The sequence below is a fragment of the Ranitomeya variabilis genome, chromosome 2 (assembly GCF_051348905.1).
Source record: "Ranitomeya variabilis isolate aRanVar5 chromosome 2, aRanVar5.hap1, whole genome shotgun sequence".
In the NCBI taxonomy this organism is placed as follows: Eukaryota; Metazoa; Chordata; class Amphibia; order Anura; family Dendrobatidae; genus Ranitomeya; species Ranitomeya variabilis.
The window spans coordinates 375,828,135-375,847,189 of record NC_135233.1 but is presented as its reverse complement, the minus strand read 5'-3'; the positions used below and the strand labels follow the sequence as shown (position 1 = coordinate 375,847,189).

Genomic DNA, 19,055 nt, shown 5'->3' with positions numbered 1-19,055 from the left:
GCCACCTTTTTTTTTGTTTTGGTTGTTTTGCGAGACATTAACATCTATTTATATTTTGGGAGTACTGGGACAGACACTCCTTGCACTACTCCTCCACTCACCACCAAGCTGCCCGTGTATCCATGTAACCGCTGTAAAACTGCCATGAGCCTATTGTTTGTTATTTTAGGCCTTTGAAGCCTGTCTGCGGTCCCTCCTTCCACTAGTCCTCCACTGACCAGACCACTGCTGCCCGTGTACCCCTGGAACCAATTATAAAGTGCCTACAGCCAGCCCATTTTTTTATGTTAGGCCTTTGAAGCCTGTCTGCGGTCCCTCCTTCCACTAGTCCTCCACTGGCCAGACCACTGCTGCCCGTGTACCCCTGGAACCAATTATAAAGTGCCTACAGCCAGCCCATTTTTTTATGTTAGGCCTTTGAAGCCTGTCTGCGGTCCCTCCTTCCACTAGTCCTCCACTGGCCAGACCACTGCTGCCCGTGTACCCCTGGAACCAATTATAAAGTGCCTACAGCCAGCCCATTTTTTTATGTTAGGCCTTTGAAGCCTGTCTGCGGTCCCTCCTTCCACTAGTCCTCCACTGGCCAGACCACTGCTGCCCGTGTACCCCTGGAACCAATTATAAAGTGCCCACAGCCAGCCCATTTTTTTATGTTAGGCCTTTGAAGCCTGTCTGCGGTCCCTCCTTCCACTAGTCCTCCACTGGCCAGACCACTGCTGCCCGTGTACCCCTGGAACCAATTATAAAGTGCCTACAGCCAGCCCATTTTTTTATGTTAGGCCTTTGAAGCCTGTCTGCGGTCCCTCCTTCCACTAGTCCTCCACTGACCAGACCACTGCTGCCCGTGTACCCCTGGAACCAATTATAAAGTGCCTACAGCCAGCCCGTTTTTTTATGTTAGGCCTTTGAAGCCTGTCTGCGGTCCCTCCTTCCACTAGTCCTCCACTGGCCAGACCACTGCTGCCCGTGTACCCCTGGAACCAATTATAAAGTGCCTACAGCCAGCCCATTTTCTTATGTTAGGCCTTTGAAGCCTGTCTGCGGTCCCTACTTTAAATACTCCTCCACTGACCACCAAGCTGCCTGCCCGTGTATCCATGTAACCGCTGTAAAACTGCCATGAGCCTATTGTTTGTTATGTTAGGCCTTTGATAGCCTGTCTGCGGTCCCTACTTTAAATACTCCTCCACTCACCACCAAGCTGCCTGCCCGTCTATCCATGTAACCGCTGTAAAACTGCAATGAGCCTATTGTTTGTTATTTTAGGCCTTTGATAGCCTGTCTGCGGCCCCTACTTGCAATACTCCTCCACTGACCACAATGCTGCCTGGAGTGCCTGCCTGTGTATCCATGTAACCGATGTAAAACTGCCATGACTGCCTACTGTTTGTTATTTTAGGCCTTTGATAGCCTGTCTGCGGCCCCTACTTGCAATACTCCTCCACTGACCACAATGCTGCCTGGAGTGCCTGCCTGTGTATCCATGTAACCGATGTAAAACTGCCATGACTGCCTACTGTTTGTTATTTTAGGCCTTTGATAGCCTGTCTGCGGCCCCTACTTGCAATACTCCTCCACTGACCACAATGCTGCCTGGAGTGCCTGCCTGTGTATCCATGTAACCGATGTAAAACTGCCATGACTGCCTACTGTTTGTTATTTTAGGCCTTTGATAGCCTGTCTGCGGCCCCTACTTGCAATACTCCTCCACTGACCACAATGCTGCCTGGAGTGCCTGCCTGTGTATCCATGTAACCGATGTAAAACTGCCATGACTGCCTACTGTTTGTTATTTTAGGCCTTTGATAGCCTGTCTGCGGCCCCTACTTGCAATACTCCTCCACTGACCACAATGCTGCCTGGAGTGCCTGCCTGTGTATCCATGTAACCGATGTAAAACTGCCATGACTGCCTACTGTTTGTTATTTTAGGCCTTTGATAGCCTGTCTGCGGCCCCTACTTGCAATACTCCTCCACTGACCACAATGCTGCCTGGAGTGCCTGCCTGTGTATCCATGTAACCGATGTAAAACTGCCATGACTGCCTACTGTTTGTTATTTTAGGCCTTTGATAGCCTGTCTGCGGCCCCTACTTGCAATACTCCTCCACTGACCACAATGCTGCCTGGAGTGCCTGCCTGTGTATCCATGTAACCGATGTAAAACTGCCATGACTGCCTACTGTTTGTTATTTTAGGCCTTTGATAGCCTGTCTGCAGCCCCTACTTGCAATACTCCTCCACTGACCACACCAATGCTGCCCGTGTACCCCTGGAACCTATTTAAAAGTTCATAGAGCCTAGTTATATATTTTATTTACTATTAATAAGACCATGATGGACTACGCTGTACCACGCTACAAGCTAACCAGTCGACACTTCTTTTGCGAGAAAAGCCATCCCAACCCTCCACCAGCATGTAGAAGACCGCATTGTCCATGCACTCTGGCAATCTGTGAGTACAAAGGTGCACCTGACAACAGACGCATGGACCTGTAGGCATGGCCACGGAAGATTACGTGTCCATTACGGCGCAATGGGTTAATGTGGTGGATGCATGGTCCACAGGGGACAGCCTACTAAGTCTGTCTGCAGTCCCTAATTCAAATTGTCCTCCACTGTCTAAATCGGAGCTTCCACCTTCTGGCTTTCGGCCTATAGTATCAGAAATTAAACTGCATTTGGCCTTCAACTTTGGTTAGGGCCTACTAATGGCTTCTGCCCCTCCCTGGTGTTGCCCTCAACTAAATAAAGCTGAGCTTCAACCTTCTGCTCCAAATTACCATTTTAAAAAATGCAATAGGCTTTTCCGGCCTACTAAAGGTGTCTGTCTGTGTGCCCCTGCCTGGTGTTGTCCTCAACTAAATAAAGCTGAGCTTCAACCTTCTGCTCCAAATTACCATTTTAAAAAATGCAATAGGCTTTTCCGGCCTACTAAAGGTGTCTGTCTGTGTGCCCCTGCCTGGTGTTGTCCTCAACTAAATGAAGCTGAGCTTCAACCTTCTGCTCCAAATTACCATTTTAAAAAATGCAATAGGCTTTTCCGGCCTACTAAAGGTGTCTGTCTGTGTGCCCCTGCCTGGTGTTGTCCTCAACTAAATAAAGCTGAGCTTCAACCTTCTGCTCCAAATTACCATTTTAAAAAATGCAATAGGCTTTTCCGGCCTACTAAAGGTGTCTGTCTGTGTGCCCCTGCCTGGTGTTGTCCTCAACTAAATAAAGCTGAGCTTCAACCTTCTGCTCCAAATTACCATTTTAAAAAATGCAATAGGCTTTTCCGGCCTACTAAAGGTGTCTGTCTGTGTGCCCCTGCCTGGTGTTGCCCTCAACTAAATAAAGCTGAGCTTCAACCTTCTGCTCCAAATTACCATTTTAAAAAATGCAATAGGCTTTTCCGGCCTACTAAAGGTGTCTGCCCCTCCCTGGTGTTGTCCTCAACTGAACAAAGCTGAGCTTCCACATTCTGGCTTTCGCCCTATACTATCAGATATTAAACTGCATTTGGCCTACTAGTGTGGTTAGGCCCTTGAAACAGTGTCTGCTGCTCTTGGGTTTGCTACTCCACTGAACAAAGCAATGCCGCCTGTTTAGTCCTGTTACCAATTTTGAACTGCATGTAGCCTACTTTATTCTTTGGCCCTATATCTGTTTCCTCCTCATCCTGCCCATTGCCCAGCCACTGCTAAATGAGTCTGCTGGTACATTGACCTAGACCACTACATTCCCCTTGTACTCTACACAGCCAGAATCTGACCCTGCTGAAAGTAAGGTTCCCCTTCCCGCATGTTATACCACCTTACACAGGGACAAAGAGGAAGGTGTAGATGAAAGTGCAGGTTCCTTCATCAGGTGGGGGGGCATACTCGTTGGCGACGTCACTGGCACAGGGCCCCTCAGAGTACGCAAAAGTGTCGCTGCTGGTGGGAGGCGCCCCCGCCATGCAAACACACCGCCGTACTTTGAGGGGCCCTGTGCCAGTGGCAATGCGAACGAGTGGGCCCCCCCCTGCTTGCTCAGGATCACAGCACTTGCAACGTTTAAATACTTACCTTTCCCTGCAACACCGCCGTGACGTAGTCCGCATTTCCTGGGCCCACGAAAAACTTGAGCCAGCCCTACTCCCCCCACAACTTTCCCCCAATTCCCTATGCCCAACTATTATTATACAGTTAATTAAGATTGGCAAGCTTCAGAAACAAGAATGGATGTTTTTGGCATTAAAATGGGCACTGTAGGTGTTTTCCTGGCCTCCACTCACTGCCGACTATGCTTCCCCATTGACTTGCATTGGGTTTCGTGTTTCGGTCGATCCCCGACTTTTAGCGATAATCGGCCGACTGCACTCGACTCGACTCTGGACAAAATCGGGTTTCCCAAAACCCTACTCGATCTTAAAAAAATGAAAGTCGCTCAACCCTAGTAGTAATTACATCTGGGGATAAATTTGGATATCTTTAGGTTATTGCCCTAAGTGGGCTTTCACTCATGACTTTGCATTAATTATACCAGAAGAATTAAAAGTGCCTTTCACAAAGATGTTGCATGAACACTTCAGACAATATAAAGCTGTGGTTTGAGCCAGTACAGAGCCCCAGCTGCGTATTTGTGCAGGGATCCCAGCAGACTGTTACCGATACCAGGTGTGCTTTCTATAAGCTTGTATAAATGTCTCTCCCCACGCTTCACACCCCCGCCGGTGTTATGATTATCTGGGATCAGGGATGCTACTCTCCTTCTCCTGCACTGGCACTATGTCCTCCAGAGGGTCTCCAAAGAAGTGTTGCCTGTAGTGTATAGGGCTAATCTGGGTCCTGCAGCCGTCTCCCACCTCCCCAATGCCTGGGTTTTATAAGTGTCACTTGTACCGCTCACCCTGTCACAGCGGTGGCAGTTGCAGTTTGGCTTCCCTCTCCCCTCCAGCGGCGTGTGACATGCAGTGAGGACCTGCACGCTGTCTGACAAGATGGCGCCGGCTCACCTCCTCTTCCCGCGCAGATCTTCCTGCACACCTGTGACGCCGCTTACCATCCCGGGGCGCCTCGGATCCTCACCAGTAACTCCCGCTCTCCTCCTCCTGGCGGTGAACAATGCTGCTATATGCAGAGCGCCTTTTCTCCTCCGGTTTCTTCACCGCTGCCGGCCTCTGGACACCAGAAAGGAGCGGCGCTGCGTGTAGTGAGGTGTGTGGTGCTGATTGCACCTGGTGACTCCCGGGGAGTCCGGAGAGCCGGGACTTCAGTGAGTATCCCTTGTCCGGTCCCTATCCTGGTCACAACAAGAGAAGCTGGCGCTAAAATAGGTGTTCTGCGCCCTTGTTCCAGGAGCTCTAGTAAGAAGCGGCCATTCACAAGCTCCGCCTCCCGGAAGTCCGATGACCTATACTTTGCTCTATTGAGCCGGACGCAGCGAGTTCACTCATAGTGACATTCTATGGTATGGATTTTCTTTAGCTACATAGATGGGCATCTCTGCACCTCACTGCCTCTCTAATTTTAGGCATTATTTCATCTTCCATATAGATTACCAGCATTTGCAGGGTATATTGCCCCACTTTCTACAAGCCTTTGCAGGCAGCACGGTATGTCCCATAGCTCACTATGACACACATTATACTGTCTCATTACCATAGCTTATATATTAGCATAACTTAAGACCGTTAGTGGTACCCTCCTAGATAGAGATTGCAATTCATTGTGTAATAATTGGATGTCTCTTGTTATATTATATCATGATGTTCTCTTAATGACTCTTATATTTTGTTCTGTGTATATACTTTATTTTGTCCTTTTTGAGTGATGTTAACTCATTATATTTTCTGAATTTTGTACATAGTTGACTGAAGAAGGCCAGATAGGCCGAAACGTTTCTTTATTAAATCCCATGAGATTCACCCTAAGTTGAGTGCCGGGTTTATTTTACAGTTATATGGTGTGGGACCCTACCCGAGCACCCTCACTTGATAGTGCATACGGTTCTTTATTTTAAAATGGGGGAAAAAACCTGACATGAAACAAAAATCTGGTTTAAACAATAGATCATTTTCTAATGACACAGTCCCTTTAACTCAGAACCTTCAAACTAAAAGGATTGGTGCACATCTTGTTAATATTCAGAGAGGTGGATGGCTTCTCTCCTGCTCTCATTTAGTTGTGGGAGAGGGATTTGAGTCAATCTCTTGCCCCAGATACCTGGAGTAAAACCCTTATACTGACTCAAAACTCACATTTTCTTGTAGACTAAGACATATAGAACCCCTGACAAAGTGCATAAAATGTTCTCTAATTCATCTCTGTGGTGAAAATGCTCTTCAGGCATCAGTAAAATGCTTCACACGTGGTGGAAGTACCAACAAAAACATGTCTCACCTACAGTATATGGCGTGATGTTTTCACCCACTACAGTACCTCATGTGAAACAGATATTATCATGACACCATAGCTGGCTTTCTTATACATGTTTCCAAGCTCCATCTTGAAGCTAAAGAAAAGCTTTCTTAGATACTTTGTCATAGCTGCAATGCAAATCGTATCTAGGTTCTGGAAATCTATGACACTTCCCTATAAATTAATGTGGGATGAAGAACTTGATGCTATAAAATTCATGGAGGAGAAAAAACCTAATGACAACAATCTATCAACCTCCTTTTTTTACCACTTAGCTTTCATGGTCGCATTTCAGGGTTTCCCCTGTGATCAATACTTGGCTATCAGACAGTACTGTCCCATCTTCCTCGTAAATCTTGGTGTGCTTTACCTCTTTTTAAGATCTCCCCCATTTTTTCTTCTTCAAATTTGTACATAATTTAATTGCTGCCAAAGGAATACACAATTTTGACCTATATCAGCATATTACCATATCAACATATTGACTGGATATTTGTATTTAATATTTTGTGACAGTTTTATCATTTGGTCAACCACTGTTGAGTTGTTTATACTGCTGTCTTATTTCATTAGATGTTATCATGATGTTGCTATTTGCGTTACTTATAGTTTTCAGTGCAAAAATTGTGAAACCGAAAAATTCAATACCAATAAAAACAACATGGGCTTTACCCAAGAAACATGATATTGATTACTGGGTTACTGATCTGGAAATGAGCAGAATATGTGATTTAAACACAATTTGATATTCTTCTTATTGATTAAACACTATGGCTCATTTTAATTATTAGCAGTAGTAGAAATTGGAGTAATAATAATTGTAGTATTAAGTATTTTAAAGTACTTTACTTCCATGCCATTGAATAGTTAAAAAAGTGCAGACAGGGATTACTGTACATAAATAAGTAAAACATAAGGTAAAAAAAGAAAAACAAGCAAAATTAACTAAATTAGGTACAGCCTGGTATGCAGGGAGAGAACATCCTGCCCGCGAGGGATTACAAATTACAAGAAGAGGAAAGGAAAATAGAGTGCACAGAATATGATTATATGGCAGTGTTGTAGTAATAAGGTTTCAGTAGTATTTAGCTTTTTTAAGGTATGTTTTCAGCTTGCTTTTGTAGGTAGGAGACAGTCTGAACAAAATGGCTAGAGAATCATAGAATTACAGGATCATTGAATGTTCGAAGGGACCTCCACGGTCATCATGTCCAACCCCTGCTCAATGCAGGATTCAATAAACCATCTCAGACAGATGTCTGTCCAGCCTCTGAAGAGTCCCAGAAATTTACCCTCCAACTCACCTCTGGAACAGTGACTACCTAGGAACCACATATATACAGCAGGTGGCCAGGTATGCAATCCAGTAAACAAGTCTATGGGAATGACTCCAATTTATAAGTATAAAGGATTCAGATTGTGGCAGGTGAGAATAGAAGAAATAAACGTGTGTGATTTCCAACAATCTCCAGGGGCTTCAAAGGGTGTTTGTATATTTATAGGCTTCGTGAATAAAGGTGATCTACACATAAAATTAGGCGGTTAATGCATAATATCAAATGGCAAAATAAATAGCTGCATAATAAGTAAAAGTCACTCTGTATCCACCCAACTTGGTCACAACCATACTCAGTTCTTTGTTCAAGAGTTCATGCAAAAACTAGCACACCACACTCATGAGGTTTATCAGTTTATTTCTTACTCTAACAGGTTATTCACAATGGAAATGCAGGTGTAAATCAAGTCTTCCTAGGTTTGTAATACCTGCTCGAAAAAATAAAGGGAACCCTCCCTAAAATCCACAACCATGGTATCACTAAATAAAATATTCCAGTTGCAAATCTTTATTCATTACATAGTGGAATGTGTTGAGAACAATAAAACATCAAAATGATCAATGTAAAATCAAAATTAATATCCCATGGAGGTCTAGATTTAGAATGATGCTCAAAATCAAAGTGCAAAATCAAAATGCAGGTTGATGCAACTTTAGTGGAAATGCCTCATGGCAAGGAAATGATGCTCAGTAGTGTGTGTGGCCTCCATGTGCCTCTATGACCTCCCTACAATGCTTGGGCATGCTCCTGATAAAGCGGAAGATGTTTTTCTGAGGGATCTCCTCCCAGACCTGGATTGATGGATTATGTCCCAGATGTGCTCGATTGGATTCTGGTCTGGGAAACGGGCAGGCCAGTCCATGGCATCCATGCCTTCATCATGCACTAACTGCTGACACACTTCAGCCACATGAGGCATAGCATTGCTGCGCATCAGAAGGAACCCAGGGCCCACTGCACCTGCATATGGTAACAATGGGTCTGAGGATTTCATCCCGGTACCTAATGACAGTCAGACTACCTGTTGTCTGTTCCATTTAGCATATGTCCCAGCCAAATTGCTCATGCCTAATGTTGTTCATTGTGAATGATGTTACCCAGACTCAAGAGTTGGAATAGAGACAACACCACGCACCATGCTTTAGCAAAGACAAGGGAGGCAGAATGACAGCTTGTATGAAGTTGTAGCTACTCTACGACATGTGTCATCTGAGACTTCATCAGTGCAGGAGTGCCAGCGCAGAGTGTAGGATGGAGACGTTGCATAAGGAGACGTTGTCTGTCTTTCCTGGCCCTCTACAATCTCGCAATATGATGGCCAGACAGTTGTCATTTAGCTTGTTTCGAAGAAAGAGAATCACAGAAAAATTTTGTATTAGGGTGAATCAGAATTTTCTGTAAAAATTTGAGGCAAATTTGATTCACCTTGAACCAATGCAGTCATCTCGAATTCCAACTGATTGGATACTTACAACTCTAGTCAAGCCACAGACGGCATGGTGGCTCAGTTGTTAGTACTGTTTCTTTGCAACAGTGGGATCCTTGAGTCATGTCTCACCAAAGACAACATCTGCAAGGAGTTTATATGTTCTTCCAGTACTTGTGTGGTGTGAGGGATTGACACCCTTAGCTGCTCCTCGAAGTAGACACAGAACCACTTTTGGTTAAAGACTCTGGGTGGTTTATTGCATCATAAACCAAAGGCTGCCAGCAGTCAGTATGCCGGTAACTCAACAGAATTATGGATTCATTATCAGAAAATTAGATCTCTGAATCCTACAAGAATATATGTTGATCAGCACAGAATATTTGACCTATTCAAAATTAGAAAAATATATTTTTTTTTTACGACTTCAGTTGTAATTTACAGATGGTTTTATTTGCTGCAATGTCACAGACCCAAGAGAATAGACACCTGAATATTTATCATGGCAGACGAAAAAGAATCTAAAATTAATGTAAACCTTTCCTTAATTGCCCATTGAGGACTTAGTGTAAGGTTAATTATGAGTAAACTCCAAGGGATTCATTATAAAATAAAGGCTATAAGTGTAGGCAGATATTTATAAGCATCTGGCTTATATGGTCAGCGACTACAGAAGAGGCTACAGGGGGCGCTGCAGAATTCAAAATATCCCTATATCCAATAAAGGAAAAAAGCAGATTGGACCGATGTAAGTAGAGGATGTGGCTTTGTCCTTGCTGAATGGTACTAGATCTTGCTAGTTACTGCAAATTGTTAAGTTATTGTTAAGTTTAGCAAAAATGGACACTTACCGTAATATAATTACATAGGCAGAAAACGAATTAAATGAAAATGAAAGATACTTTGGTAATATTATTAACAGAAGGTATTCTAATGTCATGATCAAATGCCAGTGTCCACGAATAAAAACACGAAATACTGATTCTTCAGATACCTGACTTGAGCTTGGCCACAATGCAAATAAACCAGACATCAGTCACATATTTCATCATTAAGGGCATATCGGATGACCCGCATTTGGAGCTTTTGATCTTCTTACTGGTTCTCCTGATTTATCTAATCACTCTATCAGGGAACTTGACCATTCTCATTGCTTGCAGAGACCCTCATCTCCACACCCCCATGTACTTCTTCCTGGGCAACTTGTCCATAGTAGATATCGGTTGTTCTACAGTTTCTTTGCATAAGATCCTTACAAATTTCATCGTTGGGGATAAAAGGGTTTCTTTCTTTGCTTGCATGGCTCAGATGTACATGTTTGGGTCCTTACAAGGTCTTGAGCTTGCAGTCTTGACAGCCATGAGTTATGACCGCTATGTAGCCATCTGTAAACCTTTACAATATCACTTGATTATGAACTCTAGGACGTTCGGAATTTTGGCTGCCATCTGTTGGATTTTGGGATTTTTGCAAGTTCTTCCTCCTGTTGGGACGGTTTATAGTTTTTCTTGCTATTTCTCCATTGAGATCAATCACTTCTTCTGTGATATAATCCCTGTGATAAGAATTTCATGTGAAGACACCACATTTGTTGAAATGCTCTTCTTTATAGAAGGACTATTTCCCATAATCCTGACACCATTTCTCCTAACGTTTGTATCTTACATATTTATCATACATGCCATACTAAGGATACGTACCAGCTCTGGAAGACTGAAGGCCTTCTATGCATGTTCCTCACACCTAACGGTGGTCATATTGCTGTACACAACACTTTTCGGACAATATCTGACACCAAACCTAAGTAGCACTTTGGAGTCCAAGAAAATTTTTGCTCTGTTTAACACGGCTGCAGTTCCTATGCTAAATCCAATGATCTATAGCCTAAAGAATAAAGATGTGAAAAGGGCTTTGAAAAAGAGCCTAGGTCCCGGTGAACTCATTTCAAGACTGAGATGGTCAACTCCTTCAACTAGAAAACTTCTTTAAGTGGCGTGCTAAAATTAGGAAAAAACTTTTGTAAATATGTTATGTTGTGCATTGGAAATTAGGGTTGAGGATTCAAGACCTTCATCAGTTAGCCAGAGTGAATTATATCTACAAATAGGTCCTCTAAATTTAGGTGCCTTTCATATCCAGCCACCAACATCCCATAGATTTCTTCCATAGCTTACACCTGGAATGTTCGTATATTTTTAGGTTTCATGATTCATGAATATAAACGCTCCATACATAAATTGAGATGGTTCATACATAATAGCAAATTAATTCATAGCTGTGTTATATGTAAAAGACACCTTCCGTGGCCATCCAGCGTAGTCACAACCCTCTTCAGGTCTATGTTCTATTGTTATTGTGAGAACAAGTAGACAATAACTGAGATTTGGCAGAACTGAAGACATGAACCTTCTTCCTTATCTTACTCTATCAGGGATAATTCACACACGTGTAAATCGACAAGTCTACCCAGCCTTGACGTATATTTATATCAAATATTATTTCCCTTACCCTGATGCATTTTCTCCAAGAAAGATTAAGGGTTCATCAGGAGACAAAAAGTGGGGTCCAAAAGTAGTATGTCAGGAGTCTACACAATAACTCCTCAAGATGAGAAACAGGGTGCCCAATAGGTTGCTCATAAGTTCATAAAGGCACAACTCCTCTGAGGATAGTATGTGTTTCAGCCAAAATACTTATGCCTAATATTGTGGGCAACGTCAACCACTAAGGTGGAAGACAGACAATCATTCACTTCACCTTCACAAGACGACAGTGATGGAATGACCTGCTTGCGTGAAGTTGCTATAGCAATTTATATCATGTAAAGTGAAAAACAAAGAATATAGGCACAATTATCTTCTAAAAAAATGTATAAAAAGGAGACATTATTCAGGTAAACAAAACTTCTAACTAGTGATGAGCGAATATACTCGTAGCTGAATGATTTACATCTGTTAGCCAGCATAAGTACATGTGGGGGTTGCCTGGTTGCTAGGGAATCCCCACATGTAATCAAGATGGCTAAGAGATGTAAATCATTCAGCTGCAGCAATAAAAACGAAATCTCAGAGCACTAAAAAATACTTGGAGGACCCCTGAGTGTGCCCGAGAAATCTCGAGTAACGAGTATATTTGCTCATCACTACTTCTAACGCGTTTCTGGAATTACTGTCACTCCTAACCATAGAGTATAGAAGGTATCACAGTAAAATATGTTTAAAGAAACACGTTTTAAAAGAAACATGAAACAATCACGTGGGGCAATACAACAAATAGAAAAAATAATGAATCAAAGATTTTATTACTTATATCTATGTGGTGAAAAAAATATAAAAATGTAGGTACTTTCTTCCTTATTTTCACATGTGCAGCAATAAAAAAGAGCCATAAAAACACTTGTGACTGCTCGTACCCAACGTGTTTCGAACAGCAATCATCAATTCATATCTATAATATGATTCAATAAATAGTCTTTCCCATAATTTCTGCCTTTTGGTTGTTTCGTTTCCAGTCTAAGAATCCAGAATGTCTCTAAGGTTTTTTCTTTTTGCCAATTTCCTCTTTTATTTGGGCTTTTAACCTTTCAAACACCGAAAATCAGACTAGCTGTACTGCTATCAAGTTCATGTACAATGTGTTGTACCGCACTGGAGAATGTTCTATTTTTCTTACTATTAATGTTCTGGAGATGTTCTGCTATACCTTTTTTTTTCTTTTTTAAGCTTTATATTGCTTCATCCAACATTTTTCATATCGCAAATATTACATTCGATACAATAAATGATCAGGATCATGATTGATTGATAAAAACGATCAAGCGATAATTTGTGGTAACACACATTACAATAGTCTTCATTTCCTTATGCTGCTGGCAAGTACTGAAAGTCACCATGTTGCTTTTATCTGAAAAAATCATGTGTGTTTTACCCATCTCTCCTTCTTTGCTCTTATTGTGCCTTCTGCATGTCAGGCTGAGTTCACACTAGGCATTTTTGCTGCTTTTTTTCTGCAGCAAAACCTGCACTCTTGGCAGAAAAGAAGCAGCAGAAAAGAAGCAGTTTTTGGTACGTTTTTCATGATCTCAAAGTTCAGCTTTGCTTCCACCACAGCAGCATGAACACAGGTCACCAAGACATATATTCATTAAAAAATACACCTACAAATATAACAGCCTTGGGAGGTGAACTGGCCTGGAATAATTTACCTAAGACACTGGCAGTGCACAGAGTTTGTAGGACACTGTTTAACTTTCACACTTTGGTCTGCCATTGATTGCTCAAGCATTGTGCAATCTCACACCTTGGTCAGCCACGGGCATTGTTCAGTCTTAAGGCCCCGTCTCACTAAGCGATTTACCAACGATCACGACCAGCGATATGACCTGGCCGTGATCGTTGGTAAGTCGCTGTGTGGTCGCTGGGGAGCTGTCACACAGACCGCTCTCTCCAGCGACCAACGATCAGGGGAACGACTTCGGCATCGTTGAAACTGTCTTCAACGATGCCGAAGTCCCCCTGCAGCACCCGGGTAACCAGGGTAAACATCGGGTTACTAAGCGCAGGGCCGCGCTTAGTAACCCGATGTTTACCCTGGTTACCAAAAAAAACAAACAGTACATACTCGCCTTTCGGTGTCCAGGTCCCTTGCCGTCTGCTTCCTGCTCTGACTGAGATCCGGCCGTACAGTGAGAGCAGAGCGCAGCGGTGACGTCACCGCTGCGCTCTCGCTGTACGGCGGCAGTCAGTGAGAGCAGGAAGCAGACGGCAAGGGACCTGGACACCGAAAGGCGAGTATGTACGGTTTGTTTTTTTTTACATTTACGCTGGTAACCAGGGTAAACATCGGGTTACTAAGCGCGGCCCTGCGCTTAGTAACCCGATGTTTACCCTGGTTACCAGTGAAGACATCGCTGGATCGGTGTCACACACACCGATTCAGCAATGTCAGCGGGGCCTCAACGACCAAAAAAAGGTCCAGGCCATTCCGACACGACCAGCGATCTTGCAGCAGGGGCCTGATCGCTGGTACGTGTCACACATAGCGAGATCGCTATGGAGGTCGCTGTTGCGTCACAAAACTTGTGACTCAGCAGCGATCTCGCTAGCGATCTCGCTATGTGAGACGGGGCCTTTACACCTTTGTTGACCAATGTTCACTTTGTATACATCACTAATGTAATTAAACTGTACTAATCCAAACTGCTTTCTCAGGTGACCAAGACAAGATGTAAACCTGGAAAACTTACAAAAATAAATGGGTTTCATATACTGTTGTACTTGCTTTTTTTCATTACCCATTACTTTCAATGGGTAAAAAAAGTTGAAAAAAAAAAACGCTGAAAGAAGTGACATGCTCTACGTCAAAAAAACCATGCAAAGTGCAAAGTACTGATGACAAAAAAACTGATGTGCGTGCATGAGATTTCTGAAATCTTATAGACTTTGTATGCACTGCACCAGGTACTTGAAAACGCAGCTGAAAATTAGCATAAAAAATGCATCACAAAAACGTGTGAACTTAGGCTAATACTGCAATCATTGTTATCTTTAGTCCATGAAAAGATAAAAAAGTGCACTTACCCGTGTATGTAAAAAGTCACAACTTTATTCGGACAACATTACAATAACAGCCAGGGAGAGTGTAGAAAAAATGCGGACAACGATCGTTTCGTGCCTCAGCCTTGGTAAGTGCACTTTTTTATCTTTTCATGGACTGTCATGTATTACTTCGCAAGTCGCACCCCGTTGTATAAAAAGGATATAATATCGGCTCACTGATAAAGGGTGATAAAAATAACAGAGTCTAGCCTAAAAAAACAGCAGTGCAGAGGTCTATTGTTTCCTTTGTTCGTTTGAATTGTTATCTTTAGTCTGACCATTCAAAGGTAGCAAGTGCCTTCATAGATCCTCCCATCAGTCTAAGGATATGTGCCCAGAAGGTCTTTTTCGGGCCGAGACCCTTTCGAACCTGCCTGAAAAAACGCTCAGAGAAACGTTGAAAATAATGAATCTATGCACAGAAATGTTAGAACTACTTGCTATACATTTGTTCCACCTTTTTTAAAAAAATTCTTAAGTACAGTATTTAAGGCTTTGAAATCTAAAAGAAGTGACCTGAGCCATTCTTCAAGCAGCTTTAACTTGGAATCAGCTACTAATTTGTATGTAATATTTAAAAAAAAAGATGACGATGGCAAAAATGCTGCAAAAATTACCAAAAAAAAGACAAAAATCAGTAAAAACACTATAAGATGCTGCGTGCACATGCCCAAAGCAGGGCCGCCATCAGGGCATGACAGCCATTACTGCTGTATGGGGCCCGGTCAGCAGCAGTACACAGAGGGGCCCGCAGATCTGGCGCCCCACTGTTGTGCTTCTTCTACTGACCGGGCCCCATCATGCACTAAAATACTGTAAACTGCGGCGTGTGGGTCGGCGCTGGGGCCCGGGAGCCGTTTTGGAGCTGTGCACGGCCGTCTCACCTAGTCGGCTGCGCAGCTCCTGCCCGGCTGTAGCTAGAATGTATGGGCTCCCTGCAGGTCCTGACTACAGCCCATCCATTCTAGCAATCTCAGTAGTGAATGTGGTAGAATGTATGGGCTCCTGTCAGGTCCTCTCAGCAGCCCATACATTCTAGCTGCTGCTTCACTGCTGGAAACACTAGACGGCCGGAACGACTGAGGTAAGTATAAAAAACATGGGTGAGGTGGGGGAGAAGTGAGACTGCAGATGATGAAGTGTGTTTTAGGGAGTACTGTGCACATGAAATGATAGGGTCTGCAGATGATGAAGTGGGGGGGACTGCAGATGAAGTGAAAGGGGGATAGGGGACTGCAAATGATAATGTGGGGGTGATGGGGACTACAAATGATGTGGGGGTGATGGGGACTGCAAATGATGATGTGGGGGTGATGGGGACTGCAAATGATGATGTGGGGGTGATGGGGACTGCAAATGATGTGGGGGTGATGGGGACTGCAAATGATGTGGGGGGACTGCAAATGATGATGTGGGAGTGATGTGGACTGCAAATGATGATGTGGGGGTGATGGGGACTGCAAATGATGATGTGGGGGTGATGGGGACTGCAAATGATGATGTGGGGGTGATGGGGACTGCAAATGATGTGGGGGTGATGGGGACTGCAAATGATGATGTGGGGGTGATGGGGACTACAAATGATGTGGGGGTGATGGGGACTGCAAATGATGATGTGGGGGTGATGGGGACTGCAAATGATGATGTGGGGGTGATGGGGACTGCAAATGATGATGTGGGGGTGGTGGGGACTGCAAATGATGTGGGGGTGATGGGGACTGCAAATGATGTGGGGGGACTGCAAATCATGATGTGGGGGTGATGTGGACTGCAAATGATGATGTGGGGGTGATGGGGACTGCAAATGATGATGTGGGGGTGATGGGGACTGCAAATGATGATGTGGGGGTGATGTGGACTGCAAATGATGATGTGGGGGTGATGGGGACTGCAAATGATGTGGGGGTGATGGGGACTGCAAATGATGATGTGGGGGTGATGGGGATTACAAATGATGTGGGGGTGATGGGGACTGCAAATGATGATGTGGGGGTGATGGGGACTGCAAATGATGATGTGGGGGTGATGGGGACTGCAAATGATGATGTGGGGGTGATGGGGACTGCAAATGATGATGTGGGGGTGATGGGGACTGCAAATGATGTGGGGGGTGATTGGGACTGCAAATGATGTGGGGGTGATGGGGACTGCAAATGATGTGGGGGTGATGGGGACAGGAAATGATGTGGGAGTGATAGGGACTGCAGATGATGAAGTGTGTTTGAGGGGGTTCTGCACATGATGAAATGATAGGGGGCTTCAAATGATGAAGTAAGGGGGACTGCAGATGAAGTGACGGGGGGATAGGGGACTAAATGATGATAGGGGACTAAATGATGAAGTGGGGGTGATGGGGACTGCACATGAAGTGAGTGTGAGGAACGTGGACAGCAATTGAATTGAAGGTGGGGTTGGGGAGAGCCAATGGTGTATTGAAGGTAGGGAGAGCAAATAATGAATTTTGAGGGTGGGGAAGAGCAATTCATAATGAATAGAGGGTGGGAGAGAGAGAAGACATGGCAATGAATTGAGGCAGAAGGGGCATGTAACTATAATGAATTGGGGTAAGGGTTAGAGCGGGAGGTAAATAGTGGGATCGTTGAGGATAAAGTGACTGGTAATAAATTGGGAGAAAGAATACAGGTGTTAATTAATTTATATATTACATGGGGAAAGTGGCTATATACAGATAGTGGGGGCACAGTGGCGGATTATAATTTATATTTGGAAGGTGGTGGAGCTACAGATGGGGAAGAGGGGAGTAAAATGTTGACATTATTATTAATGGTTACTGTTACAATGTTTGTATATTTCTCCTTCTTGTTGAATAAAAACATTTTGAACAATAATTTATATTTGGAATGGTGGGTTGCATAATAACCAATTACAGTATATATTAATGGTGGGTGAACGTCTGTAGTCAGATGTGTAGTGTAGAAGAAAGGGAAAAAATGGGGAATGTGCTCTGGAAGCGGTGCTCTAGATAACTGTGTTATTTTATGCAGAGACGAGTCCTGGCAGAAAGAAGTGATAGCGGTCTGCGCTGGATTAAAAAGAAACGCAAAGATGAAGGACTTTAGCTAGATACGTCACTGGTGAGTATGTTACCTGTACACTGACACCATACACTGTATACTATATACAGAGCTCCTGTGTATAATGTCACTGGTGATCACTATATTAGCTGTACACTATACACTATATACAGAGCTCCTGTGTATAATGTCACTAGTGATCGCTGTATTACATGTACACTGTACCCTATATACAGAGCTCCTGTGTATAAAGTCACTGGTGATCCCTGTATTACCTGTACACTGACACTATATATAAGAGCTCAAGTGACCACTGTATTACCTGTACACACACTGCATACTAAGTACAGATCTCCTGTGTATAATGGCACTTATGGTGATAGTATTTTTTTTAAATTAATGATCAGTATTGTACTATTCAGTCACAATGTGGTGGTAATATGTTGTCCGGCCATGGTGTAGCGGTATTTGTTCCTTGTATGTGCTATTATTCGGTCACAGTGTGGTGGTAATATGTGGTCTGTTCATGTTGTGTTGGTATTTGTTCCTTGTATGTAGTTGGTCACCATGTGATGGCAATATGTGGTCTGGACATGCTGCGGTGGTATTTGTCCCTTGTATGTGATATTGTTCGGTCAATGTGGTCTGCACATGGTGTGGCGGTATTTGTTCCTTGTAGATAGTATTATAGGTCACTATGTGGTGATAATATGGTGTCTGGTCATGGTGTTGTGGTATTTGTCCCTTGTATGTGGCATTATTGGTCATTTGAAAAATTGAAAAATAAATAAAAATACACCTAAATTGTATTGCATATTTTAACAAATGTCTAATAGGTTAGAGTAGAGTAGGGCCCTGCCAAAAGAGTCTACCTTGTTGTCGTCTTAGATTAAAAAAAACCTTTTGGCCAAAACAAACAAAACTATGTCTTTGATCTGGTGATGGGAACTGTTAATGTGTGATTTGTGAGAAGTGGAGTTTTGCCAAGAGACAGCGGTGGGGCTATGGACAGTTCGAGGGGTGGAGGCGGGGCAGGGGTGGAGCCTGGGCGGAGTCTTAAGGGGGCCCTGAAAATTTTGCCAGTATGGGGCCCTGAAATTCCTAGTGGCAGCCCTGGCCCAAAGTGTAAATGCATCTGTACATTTAGCAGACAGAATACTTTGGTAACTTTCCCTGATGCAGACAGTAACGTTCCATAGGTTTCATTAACCAGACAGAGGGCAAAAGTGTTTCTTTCGGCTTCCATCTGGTAGATAGGCATCTGTATGCCGTTTATTT

The 19,055-nt window shown here is 43.6% G+C and overlaps 1 protein-coding gene across 1 annotated transcript; it reads left to right on the top strand.

Moving 5' to 3' along the window:
• Nucleotides 1-10,159: 10,159 nt before the first annotated feature.
• LOC143803797 (olfactory receptor 6C1-like) lies at nucleotides 10,160-11,134 on the top strand. The gene has a single exon (XM_077281564.1). It carries the CDS (start codon nucleotides 10,160-10,162, stop codon nucleotides 11,132-11,134), a length of 975 nt encoding a protein of 324 aa, XP_077137679.1.
• Nucleotides 11,135-19,055: the final 7,921 nt, after the last annotated feature.

What these genes read in the sequence shown, in the direction of transcription:
- LOC143803797 (XM_077281564.1), top strand. Translation starts at nt 10,160, where the DNA reads ATGCAAATAAACCAGACATCAGTCACATATTTCATCATTAAGGGCATA.